Source organism: Beta vulgaris, chromosome 2 (genome assembly GCF_026745355.1).
Source record: "Beta vulgaris subsp. vulgaris cultivar EL10 chromosome 2, EL10.2, whole genome shotgun sequence".
Taxonomy (NCBI): Eukaryota; Viridiplantae; Streptophyta; class Magnoliopsida; order Caryophyllales; family Amaranthaceae; genus Beta; species Beta vulgaris.
In genome coordinates, this window is record NC_079203.1 from 53964934 (window position 1) to 53990700 (window position 25767).

The window sequence follows — 25767 nt, forward strand, 5'->3', positions numbered from 1 at the left end:
GACAGGTTGGATTATGTTGTGCAGTGTTCTTTGACATTAATATTCTATTTAAAATTACTAAAATTCTTTTCAGGTTATGGAAATTAAAATTAGAGGTTGGATAACACTTTCAACACTTAAAATAATTCAAAAGAATATTTTTTGTATCGACTATCGACTATCTAACCAATCATTTCTTAATAAAAAGATAAAATGGTTCCTTGATATTATTGGATCTAGCATATACTTTGTAATATAGCGTTTTTGTAGTATTAGCAATCCTAACAAGATAGATATTCATATTAATTTGTCTAGAAAGCAAGTTATAATTTAAGACATAGTCAAGTTAATTCTTTTACGATGCGTCTCAATGTCAGGATTGCAAAATTACTTACACCCAATAAGAGATATAAACATTCAAAAAAGTATATCGTCAAATGTGAAAAAACAAATGTTGCAACTAAAAAAATACAAAGGTAGTATGAAAAGTAGGTTGGATATAACAGATTTTTAAGTTCATCTATGAACACAAACTGAATATCCAAAATCGCCAACATTATCTGATATCTATATCATCCGTTTTCATAGATAAACAAAGTAAATCTTAGTTGATACTAGTGTTATTGACGAGGATATGAAAAGTAAAAGCCAAACTAAGGCCTTTTTCTCTTAGGCAGAGTTTCAATCCAAATTAATTCGAATTAGCTACTTTCCTCTCACATTTTAACTTCAATTCAATCTAATTCAGTGCCTGTTTTTCCCAGATTATTTTCAGTTCAGTTTAGTTCAGTTCAGTTCAATTCAGTTCAGTTCAGATCAGTTCATTTCAGACCAGTTCAGTTCAGCTCTTGACAATACTTTTACTCTCATATATCACTATTCATTTAAGTTCAGTTCAGTTCAGATCATATCAGTTCAGTTCAGTTCAGCTGTTTTATGCCGAAGAGAACATGTCCTCAGTTTAGTTTAACCCAAAAGACGAAAAAGATAAAATAATGTACTCCATGAACAATACATCCTCCATTCCATGTTTTCACTTTTGCCAATGCATTATTTTAAACATTAATATTTATAATTATCAATAAGTAAAATTATAAAAAGTTGATATTAAAATAATATATACATTGAGACGAATCTAACAAATCTCATATAATTATGTTTTTCCTAAAATAGAAATCACTAAAGACAATCAATGGGTCTGTTCTATTCGGCATAAAACAACTAAACTGAACTAGAATATGAATAGTAAATGTTATACAGATGGTGCAAGTATTTTCAAACCAAAGAAGTACTACCTCTGTTTTTATTTAGTTGCAACGTTTTGACTTTCACGCTTGCCAATGTACAATTTCAAATCGTTTTATCTCTAATTGTATGTAAGTAAAAATTATAAAAATTGATATTATGAAAGCTTACATCGAAACGAATCAAACAAGACCCCACAGACTATATTGTTTAACATATAAATCAATAATGTGGTCAAATAAGAGAAATGAATAGTGCAATTTTCGAACTAAACACTGAAAGAGACAGTATAAAAAATACATTGCTCTCTCAAACAAATTTTGAAAGGACACAGGCGGAATTATTAAAAAAGATGATACTGTTAATGTCCTTTAGAAACAAAACCAAAACCATGAATCCTCTTTTTATAAGAGAAAAACAGACATAAAACATTAACCACTCAAAAAACACAACCATTCATTTTCTCTCTCCTCCATGGACGAAATCTTCGGCCCATTCCACATCCCTCAACAAAGCAGACGACACAAACTCCGTTACCATCATCAAAACGACGACGTTATCATCCCTAACCATAATTTTCTCTCTCCTCTTCAACTCCAGCAAGCTACTTCATCTTCATCATCACCTTTAGTGGACCCATTAATGGCGTCCACTAATCTTTCTTTATCTTCCTCAACTCACGCGCGCGCGTATCATCCTTCTCCAGTGGGCCCATTTACGGGCTACGCTTCCATTTTGGCCCGATCTAGGTTTCTTCGGCCCGCCCAAGATCTTCTTGATGAATTCTCCGCTACTAATGGTGTTTCTTTCCAGAAACATAGTCTTAAGATTCTAGAAGATTCTGGAACCTTGTTTTGTGACGATGATCATAATCATGCTTCTCTTCGATCTACTCATCCTAACCTCGTATCAATGCTTCATGAGGTTTGTTACTTTGCTACTACTACTATTACTTACTACACTACACTACTGTACTCTTCCGTACTACGTTCATTTCATCGGGTATTTTAATTCATTTTTATGTGCTTTGATTTCTGTGTTTTAATACATCCATGCATGTTTTGGTTATTTTTTGCCCTAATTAGCTTCAGTATTTTGTCAAAATTAAGTAACATTGTGTAGATTGATTGAGTGAGAGAAATTGGGAATTGTTTAGGGTGTTACTATTTTTATGTTTTCTAGGCGTAAATCGTTCTTGGAATAATCTAATAATGTGACCAGTAAGTGGGATTTGTTGTTAAATTCCATGTGATCTACTTAGATTTTATGTTTTCTAGGCGTAAATCGTTCTCGGAATAGTCTAATAATGTGACTAGTAAGTGGGATTTGTTGTTAAATTTCATGTGATCTACTTAGATTATATGTTCGCGGGAGTGTTACCTAATTCGCTAAACCGTCAATTGCAATCCAAAAATAGTGAATTTATGCACGCTAGTTGTATACTTTTGCACTAACTTAGGTACATTATTAGGTAGTGAATTGCATTCTGGTACCATCCTTTCCTAATTTGAATTAGGTTAGGCCCTGTTCTTTAAGATTTTTTTCGTTTTTTAACACTCTTTCGTATTTAGCTTTGAGCAATTCAGTTCAGTTTCTCGCAATTCAGTTTGGCGTAATCCCAAAAAAGAAGGCTTTAACATTAACATTAGTTGGAGGTGTTGGGGAAGCATTTGTTTTTTTTAAGCTAAGATGAAGTCCTTTACAAGAAAAGGGGAAAAATTGAAGATCTCTTCTTGCAAGGAGTGAGACTCGATTCCTTGACCTCTGGGATCGAAGGTGATGTTAATACCACTACGCTACCACCTGCTGCTCAGTTGGGGAAGTATTTGTGACTTGTGAAGTGTCTAAGTATGAGAGTGATGAGTTGATGATATCATAGTTGCTGACACTGTGGAAGGGGCAGGGTAGGACAGTAATTGGGTTTTTTTTGGGGTAACATGGAGTATTTTATACTCCATATTTTAATCCTACATCACATCTTTGCTGCACTGGCAGTAAGACATAAAAGATGTCAAGTCTTGTCAAAACTTATTAATCAAATCATTTCCTTCACATCTGATCTTACCCTTTGAAATAAACTACCAATTAAATAAGTTGTTATTTTGGTCTTTAGCTCTTTTCCTACCATACTTTTTTAACTTGCACTTTTTTATTCTATATTTTATTCATGGTGTGAGGATTTTAAGATTTTTGAATGAATAGTTTTCTTTTTTTAATGCACCTTTTTCCTGTATCACTGTATGATTGAATGATGAAACATTAAATATTATTAGGCTCTTCTTTGTTTACAAGGATTATACCAAGTGTCAAGTGATCTAATCTAATGCAGTGTACTACTACTACTATGCTAAAAATGATTTTAGTTCAGAGAACAAAAAAAAGTTTTACTTGTTTTAGTATGGTAGGTTACTGAGATCTTCCTAATCTGTATGCTATATGCAAACTAGAGTCTAGAATTTTGATTTTGGAAACTTTTCTGATGAAGGTGTCATTAATGAAATCTTCTTTTTAAGATGATGTAATGCCATTAATCATTGTTGTATATCCACACTCAAGATAAATTGCTAGCCTGTGAGAAGATCTAGATGGGATTATCATAATTACAGAACTGTTAATGTTCTATACTTTCAAAGTCGAAATATACAAAATTTTCTTTTTGGGGTCTGCCTTAAAGATATAATAAGGGTTGAATTAGAAAGGTTGGCCAGTTGGCCTTTCTTCCACCTTCATAACAGGGGTGTGATTCTTACTTCTTGGATTGTGGGATTCCAATTAATGGTTAAATTACAAATTACAGTTTGAAAATCATGTATCTTATGCAATGTTACTTCGACACCTTCATTTACCTCAAAAACGGGGTGTCGTGTCATATCTGACACAACATTTTGATTGGATACTTTATTTTAAACTAAAAACTTGACTTTTTTCTACAAAATAGCCGAGTCAGTGACTTAAACACCCGTATCCGAGTAGACACTCAATTCATGTCTGAGTGACGTAGATCTTATGCCTCTTGTCTATCCAAAATCTGGACATCATAGGCACATCCTCATAGCACTCTAATTATTATTTTTGGCAACTCATAGCACTATACTTTCAAGCAAAACTAGTTGCAAATTTGGTGTTGCGGTTAATTAAGTTGTCTTCCGTATTCCCATCAAAAAAAAAAAAAAAAAAAAAAGTTGTCTTCCGTATAAAGATTTAGGGAGGTTTGAGAAAAGTGTGGTTTTATTGTAAAAGAAAAAGGAAGACACGCCCACCGTGGGGCTCGAACCCACGACCACAAGGTTAAGAGCCTTGCGCTCTACCAACTGAGCTAGACGGGCTTGTTGTCTGAGACCATTTGCATAGTCAGCTACATCGAGATTGACAGTTCAAGTAAACTCCTACCACTGCACATTGGTTGTTCACCTTTTCAATTATCTTACTGAACTTCTATCCATCGCGATATCGCCTTGAAATTACTTAAAATTGCCCCAATTATTATCATGTAAATGTACCATTATATCCTTTGCTGCTTTTACAACTCTCTCTCCACCACCACCTAAAATTACTAACCAACAATTACTACTTCCAACCCACCGACGACAACAATGTCTTCCGACATGGTAAATTTTTGTAACGAATTCCATGGGACTAACGTGTTGCATCCACGGTTGCCTAGACGTTGTGTCCATGGGGATAACGTGCAGGCCACAGCGTTGGCCTCATGAAATTCGTTAAAAAAAATTTACCTCATCAAAATTTTGTGTTCGGTGATGATGGTGAAGATGAATTAGAGGAGTTAAGTTGGACTTAATAAAATAAATATAATAAGAGTATAATGGTACTTTTAAAAAAAAGTTGGGATGATTTTAAATAAGTTGGGGTGATATTTAACAATTCCCTCGATATATGTACTCTCCTTTGACCATAAATGTGTTTTGTCTTCAAAGAGTCCTTAACTGAAAAAAATAAATGCTAAGAAACCTGTAGCAAAACATTACGCCCACCGTGGGGCTCGAACCCACGACCACAAGGTTAAGAGCCTTGCGCTCTACCAACTGAGCTAGACGGGCCTGTGATGATCCCATTTCCACTAATTATTTCTTTGTAAAATATAATTCTGTCTCTACTATCATTAGTTCTCTCTTGATGTTCAATCTTTTCAATACTTGGTGTTTCAGGTTTACAAGAGATATAAACTGTACTGCCAACAGATGCAATCAGCTGTTTCATCATTCGAATCTGTAGCCGGCCTTGGAAATGCAGCTCCATTTTTATGTTTTGCTGTCAAAGCCATGTTTAAGCACTTTCAATGCTTAAAGAATGCTATTCTTGATCATATTCGTGTTACGAGTAAAGCTTTTAGTAATGTAGACACTAGGAGAGATCCTACTTCAGGTTCCTGCTCTGAGGACAAGGCTCCAGCTTCTAATTTTTGCCAACATCCTGTTTGGCGATCTCAAAGAGGATTTCCTGATAAAGCAGTAGCTGTTCTAAGGAATTGGCTATTTGAACACTTTCTACACCCGTAAGGATTCTTTTTTGTTTCCGCCCTTATGTTACTCAGACATGGATTGAGTGTCTACTTGGATAGGGGTGTCCAAGTGTTTGACTCGACTGTTTTGTAGAAAAAAGACAAGTCTTTAGTTTAACATGAAGTATCCAAGTGTCGTGTCAGAGTAACATAGGTTTCCCTTCACTTAGCATTGCAAATTGCAATTACCATCTTAGTATATGTTCATAGAAAAACTGTAGTTGGCAAAATTGTAGTTAACTAAACAAGTGATACAAGTTTGCCAATTATAGTCTCATAAGAGTCAGTGTGACGAAAATTTAGTCTTATTAATCGTATTCATGAATGATGAATCCTATTTACTGATGTTATTGGCATTCTGGTTTCAGTTATCCTAGTGATACAGACAAGCAAATGTTGGCGCAGAAGACTGGTCTATCAAGAAGTCAGGTTAGCTCTTCTTTCAGTAGTACTAGACTACTAGTGCCTAAATTTGATGGTTTGGAACATAATTTTTCTACTCAACATCTTAAACAACCTAATGAGTAACATTGAAAAATTGTTTGACGAACAATGGGCCAGAATTTGGTCTGAATTCTTGCTTGAATGTACCCAACCCAAAATCGATTAGGCCGACAGATTTGTCATCTCTAGTTATGGTTCTTTCTTTCGTATCAGTTGATCCTCATGGATGTGAGTATGTGACTAAGTCTTATACTGGTTGTTACTGTACAACTGTGGAGAATAATTGTGTTAACCACTTTAGATTAAACCTGTCATTTAATATATATAGTGTTTACAATATAGACCTATGACTAGGAAAAGTCCATACTATCCTTTTACCTACAATATTACTCTAATAGTTACCTATAACCTATCACAATCCTTTCCCTTTATGTGGGTACTGACAAGCCCCACTCCCAGGTGGAGTTTAGCTAAAATACTTTCCTTGAACATCAATGAACCCCTTGATTATTTGAATAAAGGACCAAGAGTCCAAGAGTTTTGGCATACTCATGCTAGCTCATAAATTGGTCTCTTATTTATGTCTTGCATTAAGATTTGTCTTGAAGAAAGTCATTTTTTTCGTTTGGACAGGTATCTAACTGGTTCACCAATGCAAGAGTTAGGCTATGGAAGCCAATGGTGGAAGAAATGCACGCGCTTGAGAGAAAATCTCAATGTTCTAAGGCAGCAGATACTCGGAAATTTATCAATCTATCAACTGATCATAATCATCAAACTTCACTACATCCTCTACTATCTGAGAAAGATTTCCAGATTTCATACTCACAACATAGAGATCAGGATAATAATAATAATAACAGTCAATATAAGCGGAGTAGGATAGAAGCTTTTCCAGTAGCCGAGCAAGGGAAGGAAGAACAACATTTCGGCATGCTTTGCAACCGTCTTCCAAGCAACCATGTCCTTGGTGTTGGAGGAAGCCAAACTGGTGCACATCTTAACCATTCTTCCAGGTTGAGCAACGATCACGAAAATACAAATGGGTTATCTTGGGCTAATCATGGCCAAATTGTACCATTTTGGCTTGCCAAACAATGAGATTCATGGATTTATTAGGATTCAATCTTGGTGCTTGAAAGTGCATTGTGGGGACTATTGTATGAAATTGGTGAAGTATCTACCTGAAGTCCTGAAATTATTTGGGTTTGGGATTCAGAGTGCGCAAAAATGTGGTGAACGCATAGGCCGTAGTTCGAGGGGTAAAAGATGTGCATGTTACGCATTGTAAAATATAACCCATAGTATTGCATGTTCATCTTCCTTTACGCACGAAACCTTGTAATTTGCTTCTTGTACTATTTGGGAAGACTACTTCTGGCATATATGGAGGTATATTGTGAGTAGGAGTGGCAACAGGTAGAACTTGGGTCGATTATGCATAATTCGACTTTGACCCTACAAGAAGTCGGATTTTAAATCCGAGTCAGACTTTTACATCTGACTTCGAAAATTCGAATCTGGCCCGACTTAAAATCCGAACATACAACTCTAAACCCGATTAGACTTATTTTTCTTCCCATTTTTTATGATAGAAAGTCTTCCATAATACAATAATCTAATCATTATAATTTATTCTAATAATCATATGGAAATCTTATATAGTATAAATAATCTAAATATTACTATTATTTTTAACAATAATTTCTTCAATGGGAAAATCCTATGTAATACAATTGGCTGAAAGTTGAAGTCAGGTTATACATAAATTATACATTAACATAAAATAAGAAAAATGGATTGATTGGCTCAAATTCGGAGTCGGATTCAAGTGTTGGATTATTTTATGAGTTCGACTCTGACCCTCCTCCGACTCGGAGTCGGACTTTTTAAACGGAGTCGAATCGGATTATTTTTTTTTTGTCGGAGTCGACTCGGATTTTTTCATTCGGATCAGAGCGGATTAGGGTCGAATCCCGACTGGGTTGTCATCCCTAATTGTGAGTTAGGAGTGTAGAATTTCATTCAGATTCTATCAAATATGAACATAGTCTAGAGCTGATTAGAGTTAGATGTCCAAGCTGTTGTCCCAATTTGGCCTGACCCAAAAAAAAGTTATGTTTTTTGGCAACCTACAAACTTCAATTGAGGCATGAAAAGCCCACCTTGGTTTTATGGGTTTGAGCATGAGTTTATGTACAAAAATCCCCGGCCTTCTTTTTAATCACCTCTAGAAGATAGTAAAGCTTATTTGTCCATCATTTAGAAATTTTTGGCATGTGGTTCTAATCTCTCATAATTATAAATTTGACACGATTCTATGTGAAAAGAAAGGAACTTTGTCATAACACTAGTATTAGTATTAGTACTAATATTTGGGTTTGGGCGTTGTTTCAAGTGGTATTTTTTCGAACTTGATATGCATTTTTTTCCATTCGCATTAGAATATAATAAAGAAAACTCAACATTTAAAAGGTACAAATATAATAATGTGAATATCTAAAGCATGATTAAAATTTGGTTGAGATGGTAATTGTGCTATATGTAATAGTAAAACGTCATGGGTTTAAAATCTTGTTACAAGCCAATTTGGTTTTGTCTTTTAATATATTTGTATAGATTAGTTAGACGGGTAGTAGGATTGTCGGGCCAATAAATACTACTTCCTCGTTTCATTTTAAATGCAACAAATGAATATTTTATACCAAGTTTGTTTTGGTTTAATGGTTAAAATTGAGATATTGTAAATGATAGGTTACATATTTAAATCCCTCTCTAGTATAGCAGCGTAAAACATGAACTTAATAGTACAACGTGAAACATGAACTTTGTAGTATTCATAATGGTTGAGAATTTGTGGCTGACGTGCACTTTTTGATCTTGACCAATTCTGTACATAAGAAATACTTCAATCAGTTGCTTTCAGTTAGCTGGAAAACGTGACATGCGTTCATAAATTGCACAAAGGATATCCATATGTCATCCACTCATCCTTCAGGAGTACACGGTTTAGTTATACTCCAAGTGACAAAAATATAATTAAACTTATAAGTTTGGGGACGGTGTTATAAAGATAAAGAGTGTTATAGTGTTAGTAGCATAAAAGTTTCATAATTAACTCTGATAAGTAGATAAGGTACTATTGGGTATTATTGGTGTTGATATAATATCTTACTAACTAGTATTTTGGCCCCATGGTAGGGGGCGGGGGTGGGGGTGGGGTGAAGGGAAGCGAAAGTGTGTTAGAGGTTAGATTAGGATTAAGATTAGAGTTAAATTAAGGTTCGGATTAGTTAGGGTTAGATCAGGATTAAGGTTAATAATGATAAAATAGTAAATAAAGCTAACGACAAGTTAACATCCATTAGAAAAAGGGCATTTAGTGAATGTTTCTTAAAATTCGGGAGTATATGGTGAATATCTGAAACATTAAGAGTATATGGTGAATTTCGTGATTTGTCGGGGTATTTGGTGAAAAAACCGATAAAGCAGAGTACATAAGCCAATTCACGAGTTTGCAGCATTTGACATCCTCATTGGATGCTGTTTGTCGTGCTCATTCAGTATCATGTCATTTTCTTATTTAATATAAATAGAGTTCCAACTTATTTAAAAATATTGGGTTCACAATATAAAACTTAAATAAAGTAAATTAATTATAACTTTTAATATATAGTTCGTAAAATTATAATTTTTATATCATTAAAAATTGTTTTGAAAGGGAGTACTTTAAAATAAGATCAATTTATACTATGTTTAAAATTTTATATTAAAGTAACATGTAAGAGAAATATTGACTATACTAACGTATTAAAGTAACCTACTACAATTAGAATTAGGGATTCAATTAGAACCGGGGTTGGTTGCGACATTGAGAACGCGATTTATCGCGCTCATTAAGTATCATATCATATTATTTTTTGAATATTAATAGAGTTTTTAATTAATTAAAATACAAATAAAATTAAAGATAAGAATAAATACAGTTAGATTTACAATAAAAAAAACTTAAATATACTAAATTGATTAAAACTTTTGAACCTATAAAATAAATCGTTCTTAGGCTATGTTCAGTTCACCTTATTTTTGCTTATTTCAGATCTAATCAGATCAGATCAGAAAAAATAAGTTCAGATCAGATCAGTTGAGATTATGCTTATATTTAAAAATCATTATATCTTTCATTACATATTAGTAAAAATTATAATAATTGGATATTAATAAAGTACTCATTCAGACGAATCAAACAAGACCCCACATGACTATATTTTTTCTTATATATTGAGAAAAATCTAAAAGAGAAGATCTTGTAATCAGAAAAAATATGTTCAGATCAGATCAGATCAGAAAAAATAAGTTCAGATCAGATCAGATCAGATAAGTTCAGATCAGAAAATTTCAGGTGAAATAAACATAGCCTTAATTGACAAAATCCTTTACCCACCTTCTACTCCACCCTTCACCGACTTATAAACAAATTATGGTTTTAGCTTTTAACCTCTAAAGAAAATGACCATAATACCCTTAGTTAAAAATAAAAGAAGGCAAAGCAATATTCAACAAGTTCAAGTGGGTGAAGAATATTCGACCCGAAACATAACCCTTCATAAAAGATATTCCCAACTTTACCTTTCATTAGCGTGACAGTAAAAAACATCTTTGTCGGTTTAAAATCTTTATACGACATCGTTTCTCTCCTTCAATAAATTCCGAAACCACCTCTTTTTTCTACTTCTCCGTTCAAATTACGCAGCACACTGCAAAACCAACCAAATATAAATAATTTTCAATTTATTTTTATTCATCTTCTTCTTCTTCAACCACTCGATTTTCGATTCTCAATTTTCTAGGGTTTATAATTTCTTCAATCCCTAATTACAATCGTAAAAGAATAGAAATCTTATCAAAAACTTCAATTATTCTGTCGAAGATGAATTTCTAGGGTTTCGTTTCTTCAAATTTACCGAAAATTTTCCAGTTTTTTTGGTTTAGAGAGAGAAAAAGAGGAGAGAGAAAGTGTTTCGCAATGCAGACGGAAGCTAGGGTAGGAGTAGTGGTAGATGGAGGACAAAGAGATGGATGTAAACGGAAATACGTACAGGTTAAGCAACAACAAAAAGCTCAAATTGGAACGATTTCTCAACTTCTCGCCGGTGGAATTGCCGGCGCCGTTAGTAAAACTTGCACCGCACCTCTCGCTCGTTTAACCATCCTTTTTCAGGTGAGAGAAGTTCCAAAAAAAATCTCTAATTTAGGTGAGAGAATTATTTTTTTTTTCTTTTTTTTTTGGGAATTTTTGAGTGCGTTTTAGTTGTTTTGGTTTAGGAAGGTCTAATATGTAGAAATTGATGAAAAGAATTGTGATTCTTTTTTTTTTTTTTTTTTTTACAATTTGTATTTCTTTGAGTTTGGCTTGTTGTTGAATTGATAATTTTATTCGATGAATTTACAGAGATGATGATGTGAAGTATTGAGGTTTCAACTGAAATTGTGCTGTTTTCCGTGTCCGTATGCTACTTCTTTTAGTGTTGTCTCTTTAAGTGAAATAGTTTCTGCAATTTAGAGCATTAAGCTACGGAATGTATATTGTTTTGTGTTTTTTTTTTTGATTTTTTGTGCAATTTGTATTTCTTTGAGTTTGGCTTGTTGTTGAATTGATAATTTTATTCGATGAATTTACAGAGATGATGATGTGAAGTATTGAGGTTTCAACTGAAATTGTGCTGTTCTCCGTGTTCGTATACTACCTCTTTTAGTGTTGTCTCTTTAAGTGAAATAGTTTCTGCAATTTAGGGCATTGAGCTAGGGAATGTATATTGTTTTCTTATTTATTTATGATGCCTGTTATTGAAGTACTGTAGCAGATGGAAATAGAATGAATTTTGCCTGAAAGTTGTCTGAAGATTTTTCAATTTTAATGATGTCTGAAGACTTGTCTAGCAAGGCAATTGAGGCTTGGATTGCTCGTTATTATTAATTAAGACCTGGAGATCGCGTTTATGATTTCTGAAATTTGATCTTGTTTGGTAATTTGTATAAAGATTTAATGGTTTAATTTAATTGAAGGAATGCAGTCAAAATTTCCGCCTTAGAATCTGGTGAATGGTGATCATAACTTGAGTTGCTGCATATGGTTTGGAGGTTGATTGTGTTGGCTATCTGGAAGTTTTTCTTTCCAATGTGATGTTTGCTTGAACTATTGGCTTTTACTATAATCTCCATGTTGCTTGGTTTGGTTTATTTTGTCTACAATTCTACATTGTTGCATTTATTTGGCGTCTGCAAGATGTCGTAACCGGTCCTCTTTGCTTGTTCGAGGTTATTATTTTAAGATTGTAAATTCCAGCTGAGTTTTAGTTCTTTTTGATGGGCTGCTGAGAAACATGTATCAATTTATTCTAACATTGTACCCTTATTGTGCTTTTAGATTCAAGGCATGCATTCGGATGCCTCAACACTGAGGAAAGCTTGCATTTGGAGGGAGGCTTCACGAATAATGCACGAGGAAGGAGTAAGAGCATTTTGGAAAGGGAACTTGGTTACAATAGCTCATCGCCTTCCTTATTCCTCCGTTAGCTTCTACTCATACGAACGATACAAGAATGTTGGTAGCCACATTTCATAAGCTTACTACTCACGTTTCTTGACTCATAAACTTGTTTTGTTATGTTATTTTTCTGGCTTCACTGTCTGGGGATCCGACATTTTCTCCTACTATGTCGTGCAGATTCTGCAATCATTTCCTGGATTAGAAAGTACTAGTGAAAATCTAAGTGCACATATCTTTGTGCGGCTAGCAGGCGGCTTTTTAGCTGGAGTAACAGCTGCTGCTGCTACTTATCCTCTAGATTTGGTGAGGACGCGCCTTGCTTGCCAAGTAAGTTCCTTCAGCTGAACTCTCAAATCTTTCAATGTGTGTCAGTGTGTGGGTGCATTTGCATATATTGTTGTGATGCTATTGTCTCGGTCATCCACATTACTTTGAACTCTGTTGCAACTTTGACAACTTTCATTCTGCTCCTTTTATCTTATTTCTTATCTTGACCATGTGGCTGCTTTTTTAGTTTTTTATGCTGTATGTATTAGTTGATGTGGATAGTAGAGTTTACTGATTTACAAGCTCTTAGTTGCTGTGTTTCTGTGGATGGATTCACTGGAAGTTTGCTTTAATTTGTTGAACTAGCGATATACGTGGTAAAAAGTACGAACATATAATGGAAAATGTTCATGGTTTGGATAAAGCGGCAAAAAAGGTAAAGCTGAGAACCTGATTTATCCAAAAGATTAAATTTTTAAAAAGAGAATAGGTGTACTATATATTTCTCTAGCTTATCACTTGTATTTGTGTTCGTTTTCCCATGTGATCTAGGCCAGACAAGTCATTTATATGTAATGTCATCGTATCCGCCCAGGCAGAAGTCTGTTGGTACAGATGTCATATGAGATGTGAAAGCTATTTCCAACTGAAAGGCTACGTGCTTATTTAATTCTGATGAAGTCTTTGTCTTACAAGTTACATGTGTTGGTTGCATTTATGTTTCAAAGTGGTTCTGCTTCTTTTCTCTTCGTGGTTGTTACTTGGATTGATTTGCATATACCAGTTTCCTTAGAAGTGGAAACTATGTTAGCAGTATAGTCAACTGGCTTGACCTAGTGGTTTCAGAGTTCATATTTATTCGACCTAGACTATTTCTTTTAGTTTGCATGAAATTGCTTCAAATTTTTTACCTCAAACTTTATCTCATGGTTATAGCTTTGTTTGACATTTTTGCAGACAAATGTGACATATTACAAAGGTATAGGTCATGCACTACATACCATTTGCAAAGAAGAAGGTCCACTTGGTCTGTATAAAGGGCTCGGGCCGACGCTTTTGGTATTCATTCTCATCTTTTTAACGTCTGTGCCATTGTAGGATATTCTTATGAGCTGTTGACTAACTTACTTTCATTTGTAGAGTGTGGGGCCAAATATAGCAATCAGCTTTTCAGTTTACGAGACGTTGAGGTCTCACTGGCAGTTAAAGAGGTGCTTATTACATTAATTTTTCTACAATCTCATGTGAAATGTGCTTTGCTCTTCAACTTTATCTTGTTAAACTGAGTTTTCTCCCATTTTTTGTTACCTTAGACCGCAAGATTCTACTGTGCTTGTAAGTCTTGCTTGTGGAAGTATCTCTGGCGTTGCATCATCCACTGGTAAGTGAACCTAAACTTCCTTTAAGCAGCTTATAATATTGCCTAAAATATGTTTTTGCAGGTTTTTACTTTCTGTTCTGAGCAATGTTTTTCATCTTATGTGTTTTTTGAATTGTGCCATGACACAAATAGGTGTGACCCTGCGTAAATTACCTGTTATGAACTAATGTAAATGGAATTGGCTGGCAATGTTTGACATTCACAATATATTGTAGAGAATGCCAGACCTGAAGGAGGGGTTTCGGATGAAAGTAGTTAGATGATTTGCTTTGTTGTTTAGATACTCCTGTATATTGCAGCAAAGTTAATACTTCTAGCTATTATGCTTTTGATGCAGAGAAACAGGTTGAGGTGCTGGCTCTGCACTAAATGTCTAACAAGACTGACTCTAGAGCCAGGAACCAGGAAGTTGTTTAATTTTTGCGTTTGTAAGGAATTAAATAAAAAGTTATCCTAATACTTGCAATTTATTGACTCTTTGATTCAAAATGCATGCTTGAATTAATCTCATCTCCCTTTTCTAGGGAGGCACCGATCTCAGATGAATTGAACCTTGTTCTCGTGTGCCAAATGTGAGAGGCTTCCTCTGTGAGGTATGCTTCTCACTTAGGCTTACTCTGTGGTGGATGGTACAAAAAGGACCAAGTAGTCTTACAATTTAGGGTGCGTTCTCTTCACCTTAATAAATTAAGTTTCAGGTCCAATAAGTTCAGTTTAGTTTAGATAAGTTTCAATCAGGGTAATACGCTCCAATCAAGTCTAATAAGGTCCAATAAGTTTCCATCAGGTGCAATAAGTTTTAATTATGTTTAATAATGTCCAATAAGTTTCAATCAGGTGTAATAAGTTCCAATGAAGTCTAATCAGGTCCAATAAGTTACAATAAGGTCCAAATAGTCAATGATCAACAAATATTTGTATTATTGTCCATCATTTTATTATTCATGTCACTATTAGCTGATTATGTTATTATAAGAATTTTAATTAAAGTACCACATGGATTATATCGTATTATACTTGTATTATTGTCTATTATTTTATTATTCATATTACTATTAGCTAATTATTTTATTATTAATTAAAGTACCACGATGTATAGTATTATACTTGTATTATTATCTATTATTTTATTATTTATATTACTATTAACAAGACTATTAGATATATTAGTGGTGAAAGTTGTGTATAGTCAAGTATATAAATAGTATATATATTTTTTTTGTTAAATTGTTTATCATAAGAGATAATTAATAATAGTTATTTATTTAAGGGTAAATTTTAATAATTATTATTTTATAATAAATTTTGAGGGGTAATATTTACGTTAGAGATAATATTTATGTTATAACTCATAATTTTTTTTGTCTAATAAGGTCAAATAAGTTCCAATTAGGTCCAATAAGATCTAATAAGTTTCAATCAGGTTCAATAAGGTCTAATAAATTTCAATCAGGTCCAATAAGGTCTAATAAGTTTCATTCAGGTCAATAAGCTTCAATCAGGTCCAATAAGTTGAATCAAGTCAAATCAGGTCTAATAAGTTCAATGCAAGTCCAATAAGTTCAGTTTAGGGTTATTCAGGTGAAGAGAACACATCCTTAATCAGTTACATCTTTGTTTTGCTTAATTTCTTGATATCTTTTGAACCTTCATTTTATGACTGGCTGGGAAAACGTCAAGTTTTTTCGTGGTTGGACAATTAGCAATGCTGACAATAGCTTTTGTTTAAATTATCAAGTAATGGTGATTGCTATTACTTTGTATTTCATGTCATCTTTTTTTTGTTCCCTAGGTTATATGATGCTGTTGTAACATGTTTTATGTTGAAAAGCTAAAAGAATGAGATTTGTACTTCTCTGATGTTACTCTGCTGTAAACTGCAGCAATATTTCCAATTGATTTGGTGAGGCGAAGGATGCAATTGGAAGGAGCGGGGGGCCGTGCACGTGTATACGATACGGGTCTTTTCGGTACATTTGGACGTATCATGAGGTCAGAAGGATTGAAAGGACTGTACAGGGGGATTCTCCCAGAATACTACAAGGTTGTGCCTAGTGTAAGCATTGTTTTCTTGACGTATGAGACAATGAAGAAGTTATTGTCAAGTTATCCTGTAGATCAGTAGCCTCCTGGATATAAAGAATCCGGAAGGATGTATTGATATTGACATAGAAGTTTCTCAATACCCTGCTCCATTGATGCGATTTTAATTCTCTTTTTCCTTAGTCTAGACCGTCAGTATGGTGGCAAATTTTGCTTCTGTCACCTTTAGAAACTTTACTTGTACACAACATTAACATATGTTCTATTAATGTCAGAACGTGTGGGAAATGTGCTCATCTCACTGTCAATTTTTTCTTTGTTTTGTGCCTTTGTTTCAGTAAATATTTTGGAGTGTAATGTTTAATCTCCATTTAGTGTATTACACCGATATCAGTAGTCAGTACTTTGTGACCTCATCAGGCGTCGATGAAGAAACAGTAACCACGTCGTACCATCGACTAATGGCGTAACTATTATTGAGCCCCGGCAATGCGTAAACATCAATTATGTTGTACCATCAACTAGTTGTGTACTCTGCCATTTCAATTTTCATGTGCTTTTTCACGAAGCTTTGTTAGTTAACATAACTGTTCAGGGGACCAGATTTGTAATTTTGGGTGAGCCAAATCTTAATATATCTGAATCTGGAAGAACCGGCAACAAATAAAAACAAAGATGGAGCACAGTAGCACACTAAGAACCTAAATTAGTACATACAAATGTCTGTGGTACAAGTATCAAACGCACGATGAACATATATTATGAAATGAACATGTACTAATAGAGATGTACATATGTTTATTTGGCTTGTTAGCTATGTACATGTTTTCATTTGACTTGTTAGCTATGTACATCAAGCTTGTTAGCTATATACATGTGTGCACTATGCTCTACGTACAAGTGTGTGCATCATGTAGGCGTTGCACCAGGAACTGAAGAATGAATAATCAACTTACTCGCAGAAAAATCAAGCATATAAGGATTTAGTTCAAAATTTCTTTATTGTATAATGAATATCAATATAATCCAATTGATAACAATAATAGTAAATAAAAACGTTCGGATCCTGAACAAGTATTTGGTAATATTCCTGAAGGTGCACAGCTAACAAATTATTATGTAACTGTTGAAATGTAATAATGCAGACATGTAAAAAGACCCCATAAAAACTAAGTCTAAGATCTCTATGTTTGCTGATGTTGAATAATTTAGAGTTGAGACTAGAGAAGAATTATCTGGTTGTTCGGAGAATTGTTGTCCAACGAACATGTGAAGAGCGTAATATGGTAAATACATTTGGTGTAGGTGCCACACCAATTGATTCTCTCTATAACCTGTTCTCTTTTCCATCAGAGAATAGAATGACTATCATTCATGTGTGTGTAAGTGTGATTGTAAAAGGACTAAAATGTGGAGCTTGATGCTGTTTCATATTGGAAAACTTCCGGTGAAGCGTATATGATCTAAAGTACGGCGTAAACCATATTTATTCACAGCTGCATTGGCTGATCTGAAACCTCCCCCGTAAGCTGGAGAAGCATCATTGGCAATCTGGTGCAGGAAGAACTCACCCAACTTCTTCTCAACCTCAGATGTCCTGCCTTTCTTTGAAGATGAATTCGAAGATGATGTTGAAGCTGTTGATGTGGATGGCATGTTTCGGAAACCAGGCATCACTTCTGACTCGAGCCACATGTATGAAAGCACCTGGCAGATACCTTCTTCAACCTCAGGACTAAGATTTCGATAGCCTGCACAATTCTTATAATCAGTAAAAGATATGTCTTTCTTTATATGTGTTCTGTAGTAAAAAAAATTAGATATGGCTTCCTTCATATTAGTTCTGTAGAGAAATTTCAAATTCGCCTATGGCCTTGTTTGGCAATTAGCTCTTGACTGTTGGCTAGTTCACTTGACAGCTTGACCAAAATAATAGTATTAGATGCTTGAATTAGTTGTCTGTGTTAACTGTTAGCTTCAGCAATGAACAAAATTGTTTGGCGAAATTAGTTGTTTGTCGTTAGCTGTTTATGTGAAAAATAGGAAAGATAATAGTGTTTGTGACAAATACCGCATACATTTCTCATTATGAAAGCATTACTAACTTCAAGTGTAGACAGAGTACTATTACTTAAGACATTAGTACATTACCTTTAAGGCGTAACCATCCATGCATCAACTCATGAGCAAGAATAGCACCTGTCAGCAACCTGCATGGAAACAAATACAAAGATCATCACAGATTGACATATTAAAGAGGACACTAAGAGTTCAACTTTCTTTCAGAGAATTGTAGCCAGCCCCATTCTGTGGCAGATTCGTTTCTACGAAAAACATCTGTGACCGAGGCTTACCTTGGTAAACCATAGAGAACAAGGATGGCTGTAACTTCACATCTTCGCGTTAGCTTCTGGGGTTGTGTTCTCATTCCCACCAATCTATGTCCACCGATTCTTGGCCTTCTGAGTATCTGAATGATTTCGCAAACCCAAAGGTTATATTGTTGACAACAATGGACAATAATTTCAAATCCAAAACATAAATGCAGATTATGTGGGCTTACACTGGTCACAGTCTGCTCTTCAGAAAGACATAAACCTCTTGTCTCTGGCATGTGATGAAATCCCTAAATATGAAATCGCTACGTTGAGAGATCAGTCCAACAAATACAAATTCTAAACAAAACCAAGGTAGTGAATATACAAGTAGTGATACATTTTTCTCCCCTACAATAGCTTCATTGAGGGCTTGTCTTTCAACCAAAAGCATAGGAATCTGTTGATCAATTCTCATGTTCATCCCTTCATAATAATCCCTAATGGCATGATAGAGAGGTTGACAATCTCCCGTGTCCATGATGGCAGATTCCATGCACTCTAAGCATATACTCCTTCCATCCCCTAAGGCGATGTACCTTGTATTCCAAGACTTGAAAATAGAAAAAGATCGAAAAAGCATATCAGATATTGCAATTGCCAAGCAGTATTGTATCAATCTGTTAATAGAATTATGTAAATGGAACAAATTCATTGCTGTTTTATGTGATTACCTCTAGACGTTCACAACTGCAGCAACGAGCAGTTTGATCATGTTCGTGTGAGGGACAATATTTCTGTGACCAAAATGGGTGGCATCTATACTCTATTAAGCCAGCTACATTTGTTGGGATCTGCATTTGTCAAATCCATATAGTCATTTGGATATAAAAGCACATAGTGATGGGAAAAGCTTGTGATACCAACATCAGTGTATCTCTATAGACACTAGGCTTAATAAATCAACAATACAAAGAACTAGAAAGAGCCACAGATCAGAAGACAAAAGTATTTCTTACAAAATGATGACAAACTTCACACTTTGGATGGGTTAACTCCTTGAAACAGGTTTTGTGGTATGGATCCCTCCCTGACAAAGAAAACTTGATCAACAGAAAAAAGTAAGATTTGTCTCGAAATGAGGAAAGCTTTGATAATATTTTCTACAGCAGTGTCACTTTACTTATTACCAGATTTAAGGAAGGAAACAACATTTTGATATCATGCATTTGTTATAGAAAAAACTGAGAAGGTTACATCTCTGGACTACCTCATGTTCAGTGATGGGATGACTACAAGATCGACAGCGAAAGCATTCTGGATGAAAATAGGTCCCCATGCATCCAAGATAGTTGCCATACCCAATTTCCTGATTGCATCCACTGCATAATCTGCAGTCAAGAACATCAACAAGTAGTTAACATCTACGAAGTATTATACAAGGTTGAAGATGTCTATCAAGTTGAAATTAGCACAAAGACTAACAAAATCTGACAAAAAGTTAGTCTTAAGCTTCTGTACTTCTAAAGGAGAACTGAATAACATCTGCATCAGAAATCAAAAGTCTCCTAAAAGACTGAGAAAATAGGAAAATCAAGGTATACTATGATAGTTCCACTCATCCTCCTTTAGACAGTCATTGTAGGAACGAACGTGGCATAATGTCTTGAGGAAAGACTTCACAGTCAAACATCAATCTAGCAGCTAATGCAAGGACTTTTGCAGCTCAAAATTGGGAGGGGAAGAAGAAGGTATCATGTACCTGTATCCTCTTGGTTGGAGTGGAACTGGATCATAAGGAGGATAATCTGGATAAGAGGGCATATAGGGGGGATAGGAAGGTCTATGCAGGCTATCTTGTCCCCTTGCAATATCTTCATCATTGTCTGTGCGTCGTTTATAGCCTGAAAATGTAGATATATAGCTCATTCAGTGACAGGATTATAGTGAAAAGGATAGAAGGGTGTCAACTTGGGTAATGAGGATCAGAAGGACAGAGATTATAGGATGAAGGGCATAATCAGTAGGCTCAAATCCCATTCAACAATACCTACCACCTGGTCTCTTCAAGTCATCTGACAAAGAGAGAGCAAGTGCACGGTCTAACTCCTCGTGGTCTTTGTCTGCTCTAGGATGATCATCCTGATGCCATTGTAGATTAAATTAGCCTCACAAATTAAACAGTCTGAACTAAATTGTGCTAAGTAATCAATTCACCAGGACATATTGAGTCTAATATAAGAGACTGTACATTAAAAATGGTTTCAACAAATTATGTTCTATGCCTATTTTTTCTTGGGACACTTCTTTTTTCTAACAAACAAACATATATAGCAACATCATGAGTAAAATGCACCTGTTCAAACAGCAAATAAGTACCAAAAAAGAAAGTTCTGCATTCACAAGTTATACATCAGCATCAGAATCTTCTACTAACAGAAAGGTCATGGCACCACAGTTTTCAAACAGGCGAAACAGCAGGACAAGACAAGCAGCACTCTCAATTTGCGAACTTTCCTATTATCAAGCAATCACACACCACATCACCCCATAAATTAGCTTCTTAGAAGTATATCTTCCCATAGTCTATCACATTATTGAGCTTCATGAAAATATAACTTCTCAGTGTCTTAGTTTTAAAGCGAAAAGAACTTTGATGTGTATCAGGTGAATTCAATTCCTCTGCTCTCAACAATGAAACAATGATGTACTCTTCATCTCTGTATCTCCTAATTCACTACATTACACTATCAATTCAAATTCAAAAAAGGAGTCACTAATGTATTCACCTCAGGCCTCAGCAACATGTTTTTTCCAACAGTTTAAGAAAGCCTAATGAAGGTCTAAGTGTTCAGTTGTTGAGAAACCAAGGCGAAGAGTTTGCCTACAATTAAAAGATCCAAACATGTGCTATGGCCTATGTGAAATTCTCATTTCGAGTTCCTGTGTTATTCTTTGCCATCCATACTTGATGATCTTTATAGTTGAAGACGGAAGTATGCTTGTTAAACTCGGTCCTTTTGGTGCAAGAATGGAGCTTATGTGTTAATACTGCATGTTTTATTGAAATTTGCACTTTAAGGGATCGTTTGGTTCACTATTTTTGAATTTCAAGAAACGGAATCAATTACCGATTCCCTTTCTTCTTGTTTGGTTCAACCCCTCATCAATCTCTTACCATTACTTGATGGTAATGGATTCTCCCAATTTGTTACCTTCCCTCTCCCTCAAGTAACAAAATCCATTACTTGAAGTTAATGGTTACCTTTCATTTCCATTCCTTAACTTGAACCAAACACTCAACAAAGGTAACCATTTTTGTTACAATTCCCCTCCGCTATTTGTATCTATTCCCTTTCCATTCCACATCTTGAACCAAACGACCTCTAAGAGTAAAGATTTTCTCGAGCAAGAAACCTCAACTCCTCTCTTTCTACAATAAACTAACAAATAATAATGCTGATAAATGTACAGAATCTATTAACCATGTTAGGAGAGGAGAAAAAGATCTTTACAACACCATATTAAAAATTTGGGAATATTTATCCACACTCTAAACAATCTTTTCTATGAGAACTCGGTTCTCAATACATCAACACAAAAGTAGGAGTACAACAAGCTAAGAGTATCAATAAAGTAAAGTTATCATTTTGCTCAAAATGTGGATTATGGACGCATGATCTGATATATCTAATGCTAATTGCAGGCTCAGGGCGAATCTCGAATGCCTGAACTCCAAGCAAACCCCCATTCCCACCACCCAAATTAAACCTAAAAGACATAAAAGGAGAAGAAAAGGAATCCCTGCATCATTTTTTCTTGGCCACCCTTTAGCATCTCACTGTGTGTAAAGTGTCAACAACAAAAAAATTCCTTGAAAAATTCATGGGTAAAAAGGAAACTTTTCAGAATTTACCATATTTCCTTAAAAAAAAAATATCTTTTAGGTCCACCTCTTGTAATGGAGAATCTATTACCACAATTCTTATGGAGAAAATATTCATGTTTCATCAGACAAGATACAGAAAAACAAAGTGCAATACCAATAATCTTACTTAACAAAATGACACAAAATCTAATGCAGACAATAATCAGCTTCATTTGATTTTATTTTTTTACCAATGAGTATCATAATTCATAACTCAAATCCCAAATAGTGCCCAAATTAGTACATACACACGTCCTGAGAACCATACACACGATGAACATGAAATACTAGATTATGAACACAAAGACCAGCACCAATAAACATGTACCAACAGAGATGTACATATGTTCATTCGACTTGTAATCCATGTACATTTAGCTTGTTATCCATGTACATGTGTGTACCATGCTCTCTATGTACTAGCATGCATCTGGGCTTTGCAAATATCGACATAGATTTGTGTACATATATGTATACATTACCGATGATCTCGAAGGCGCCCGCCAAACCATGTTTTCATCCTCAAGAAAGTGTGGATGTCGACCACCAGCTGATGAACTTCTACTAGACCCACCACCACCACCACTTCCCTTAAAAATCTTACCAAGCCATTTCATAAACCTTGACTTCTTCTCTGTATTTGAAGATGCAGAAATCCCTCCTTATAACAACAAAACACAGAAACTTATAAGCAAACATAAATAAAAATGATTACTTCATAAGATTATTGATGTGAAAAAATGAATAAGGTGTATATATATATATATGTATGTATGTGTGTATGTATGTATGTACGTATGTAGTTACCATAAATGCAAGGCTGAGAAAGGTGGTTGACCTGAAAAGAATCAGCCATGAAAATGGTATAGAAAAGGTCGCCGGAGTTTCGAGAAGTCGAAACGAAAAAGGAATGAAAAGGACACAGAATTGGGAAGAGAGAAAGAAAGAAAAGGGTGGAGAGAAAGAAAGAAAAGGGTACAAAATGAGAAAGATGAAAGTGGGCATCATTAAAAGCCCAGAAAAAGAAGATTCTTAGCTTGGGAAAAGAATGAAGAAGAAGAGAAAGTTAAGAGTGATCACCAGAAATAATAGTTGTAAAAATAAAAAGAGACAAAGAATCTGATCATCGATGATACATAAAAAGCTATATAATTCGGACGGCTGAGAGTTGGGAAATTTAATTCCTTTTCTGTGGAACTGGAAAAGGAATTTTCTTGTTCAATTTTTTCTAAGAGGAGAGAGAAAATCAGAGAAGCAGAGTAGAAGAGTAGAAGTAGTAGTAAATAGTAATGGAGGAATATGAATATCTTCTATTTGATTTGAACTTCAACGAATTTTCCCGGGTTAATTAGTACTTGTGATAAATATGCATATAATTGACTATATTCGAGGCAATTGTTGATTTGTTGATGTAGCAATTGCGACCATGATGTCATTGATGTGCATTAGGCTCTGTTTAGTTCACCTGAAATTTTCTGATCTGAACTTATCTGATCTGATCTGAACTTATTTTTTCTGATCTGATCTGATTTGATCTGAACGGATCTGATTACAAGATCTTATCTTTTAGATTTTTCTCAATATATAAGAAAAAATATAGTCATGTGGGGTCTTGTTTAATTCGTCTGAGTACTTTATTAATATTCAATTATTATAATTTTTACAAATATGTAATGAAAGATATAATGATTTTTAAATATAATCATAATCTGAACTGATCTGATCTGAACTTATTTTTTATGATCTGATCTGATTAGATCTAAAATAAGCAAAAATAAGGTGAATTGAACATAGCCTTAGTTTTACTTCCTCCGATTCAAAATACTTTAAATGTTTTGATTTTTACATTATTACCTACTAATAGTATCTTCATATCAGGATTGGAGGTTATCCTGGACAGGGTTCGGGTTCGGGCCGGGCCATGCTGGGTCTAAAATAATTGTCCATTGGTCGGGTTGGGTCAAAATTTTGTGCCCAAATCCCACTACTTCAGGCCAACATGAGCGGGTTTTTCGGGCCAAAATAGGGCCAGACCAAAAAAAATAGACTAAAAAGTCATTTTTGACTTGTCCAAAGCCCACCCAAAAGCAAAAAAAAAATGCCCAAAAATTTGACTGGACCGGGCTGGAGACCTGGAGTTCATCAGGTCTAATTAGGATAATTATAATATTTACATATAGGAAGGTAGAGATCTTGAGTTACACATCAACAAATGTGCATGGAGAAATGTTTTAAGTGATATAACATCGAAGAAGTATTTTCTTTAATTGAAATAGGGTAATCTGGTATGAATAATATTAAGTTATATATCATCAGCTCAATCTAAATCTTTTTTATCAAGGCTAATGGTTTGTTTTAATTTTGGTCACATTTGAACGCTAAACTATAAGGAAATGTATATTCATGTGATATCTTGTTAAATTCGTCTCTACATGCGTTTTTCATAGTCATTATTAGTACAAAATTAATTATATATTAATAATATGCATGCGAACAAAAATTAGGTCTTACTTAGTATAATCGACATTATTCTAGTCTGTTCTGATTTGATTCCAATTTATTGATACAACATAGTCTCAACTCTCATATTCCTAGAAGTATAGACAATTTAAGTAAATAAATTGACTATTACATATGCATAAAGGATAAGATATCATTATAAAAGTACACACCACATTCATAATAAAAGAATGTACTACAAAAAAAAGTGTATTATACTAAAAGGACATATTGATAATGAAAAAGAACATTAAATTAAACGGTATAATTAAGATAATATAAGGATTAAGCTAAGGAGTGTTATCGTAATGCTATATTATTTAGCTCTAAAACGTTACATAAGATGCAATTTCAAGAACATATTCATAAAAGAAAATGATCCAATTTTTGACATAATTTTGTTATTCAAACTGCATGTGATTAAAATTTAATTAATGAAGTCTTTAAAAACTCTGCCTCGCATAATTTGTACCATCTAGTAATATCAAAATATACCTAACTGGTACCTATTCCTTTACAAATTGTATCACTTTGCCTATAGATGGACACCAAATACGCTTGATAAAGTCTTTAAAAATTCTCTCGAATTGTAATATT

At 34.4% G+C, this 25767-nt stretch overlaps 3 protein-coding genes and 2 non-coding genes across 7 annotated transcripts; 2 read left to right on the forward strand and 3 right to left on the reverse strand.

Moving 5' to 3' along the window:
• The first annotated feature begins 1624 nt into the window (after positions 1 to 1624).
• LOC104901971 (BEL1-like homeodomain protein 9) lies at positions 1625 to 7593 on the forward strand. The gene is made up of 4 exons (XM_010689608.4): positions 1625 to 2148; positions 5391 to 5737; positions 6112 to 6172; positions 6821 to 7593. The coding sequence occupies exons 1-4, from the start codon at positions 1699 to 1701 to the stop codon at positions 7286 to 7288; spliced, it is 1326 nt and encodes a 441-aa protein (XP_010687910.2). The 5' UTR covers positions 1625 to 1698; the 3' UTR covers positions 7289 to 7593.
• On the reverse strand, positions 4478 to 4550 carry TRNAK-CUU (transfer RNA lysine (anticodon CUU)). Its single transcript has one exon. It is a non-coding gene; the product is annotated as a tRNA-Lys (tRNA).
• On the reverse strand, positions 5210 to 5282 carry TRNAK-CUU (transfer RNA lysine (anticodon CUU)). The gene has a single exon. It is a non-coding gene; the product is annotated as a tRNA-Lys (tRNA).
• Positions 7594 to 10905: 3312 nt separating the features above from the next.
• LOC104904898 (uncharacterized) lies at positions 10906 to 16724 on the forward strand. Its single transcript, XM_010693321.4, has 7 exons — positions 10906 to 11408; positions 12615 to 12791; positions 12915 to 13064; positions 13962 to 14063; positions 14145 to 14215; positions 14318 to 14385; positions 16269 to 16724. The coding sequence occupies exons 1-7, from the start codon at positions 11214 to 11216 to the stop codon at positions 16508 to 16510; spliced, it is 1005 nt and encodes a 334-aa protein (XP_010691623.2). The 5' UTR covers positions 10906 to 11213; the 3' UTR covers positions 16511 to 16724.
• Positions 16725 to 17410: 686 nt separating this feature from the next.
• LOC104904884 (protein DA1-related 2) lies at positions 17411 to 23866 on the reverse strand. 3 transcript variants are annotated; one of them, XM_010693302.4, is made up of 12 exons: positions 23479 to 23866; positions 23154 to 23332; positions 20798 to 20885; positions 20506 to 20647; positions 20014 to 20134; positions 19763 to 19846; positions 19478 to 19597; positions 19144 to 19356; positions 18992 to 19054; positions 18783 to 18898; positions 18580 to 18638; positions 17411 to 18179 (listed from the first exon to the last, which is right to left on the reverse strand). In XM_010693302.4, the coding sequence occupies exons 1-12, from the start codon at positions 23525 to 23527 to the stop codon at positions 17857 to 17859; spliced, it is 1557 nt and encodes a 518-aa protein (XP_010691604.2). In that variant the 5' UTR covers positions 23528 to 23866; the 3' UTR covers positions 17411 to 17856. The 3 variants fall into 3 exon arrangements, with proteins under 3 accessions (XP_010691604.2, XP_010691612.2, XP_048495534.1); XM_010693310.4 differs by having other exon boundaries at positions 23510 to 23863; XM_048639577.2 differs by lacking the exons at positions 23154 to 23332; positions 23479 to 23866 and adding exons at positions 21533 to 21818; positions 22128 to 22512.
• Positions 23867 to 25767: the final 1901 nt, after the last annotated feature.

Bases quoted from the DNA above. Each gene is read 5' to 3' on its own strand.
- LOC104904884 (XM_010693302.4), bottom strand. From the start codon at position 23,527: ATGGCTGATTCTTTTCAGGTCAACCACCTTTCTCAGCCTTGCATTTAT. The intron at 23,333-23,478 runs GTAACTACATAC...TGTTGTTATAAG, and splicing joins TTCTCAGCCTTGCATTTATG to GAGGGATTTCTGCATCTTCA. The intron at 18,180-18,579 runs GTAATGTACTAA...AGAATTGTGCAG, and splicing joins TGGATGGTTACGCCTTAAAG to GCTATCGAAATCTTAGTCCT.
- LOC104901971 (XM_010689608.4), top strand. From the start codon at position 1,699: ATGGACGAAATCTTCGGCCCATTCCACATCCCTCAACAAAGCAGACGA. The intron at 5,738-6,111 runs GTAAGGATTCTT...TTCTGGTTTCAG, and splicing joins TTTGAACACTTTCTACACCC to TTATCCTAGTGATACAGACA. The intron at 6,173-6,820 runs GTTAGCTCTTCT...TCGTTTGGACAG, and splicing joins CTGGTCTATCAAGAAGTCAG to GTATCTAACTGGTTCACCAA.
- LOC104904898 (XM_010693321.4), top strand. From the start codon at position 11,214: ATGCAGACGGAAGCTAGGGTAGGAGTAGTGGTAGATGGAGGACAAAGA. The intron at 14,216-14,317 runs GTGCTTATTACA...TTGTTACCTTAG, and splicing joins TCTCACTGGCAGTTAAAGAG to ACCGCAAGATTCTACTGTGC. The intron at 14,386-16,268 runs GTAAGTGAACCT...TGTAAACTGCAG, and splicing joins TGGCGTTGCATCATCCACTG to CAATATTTCCAATTGATTTG.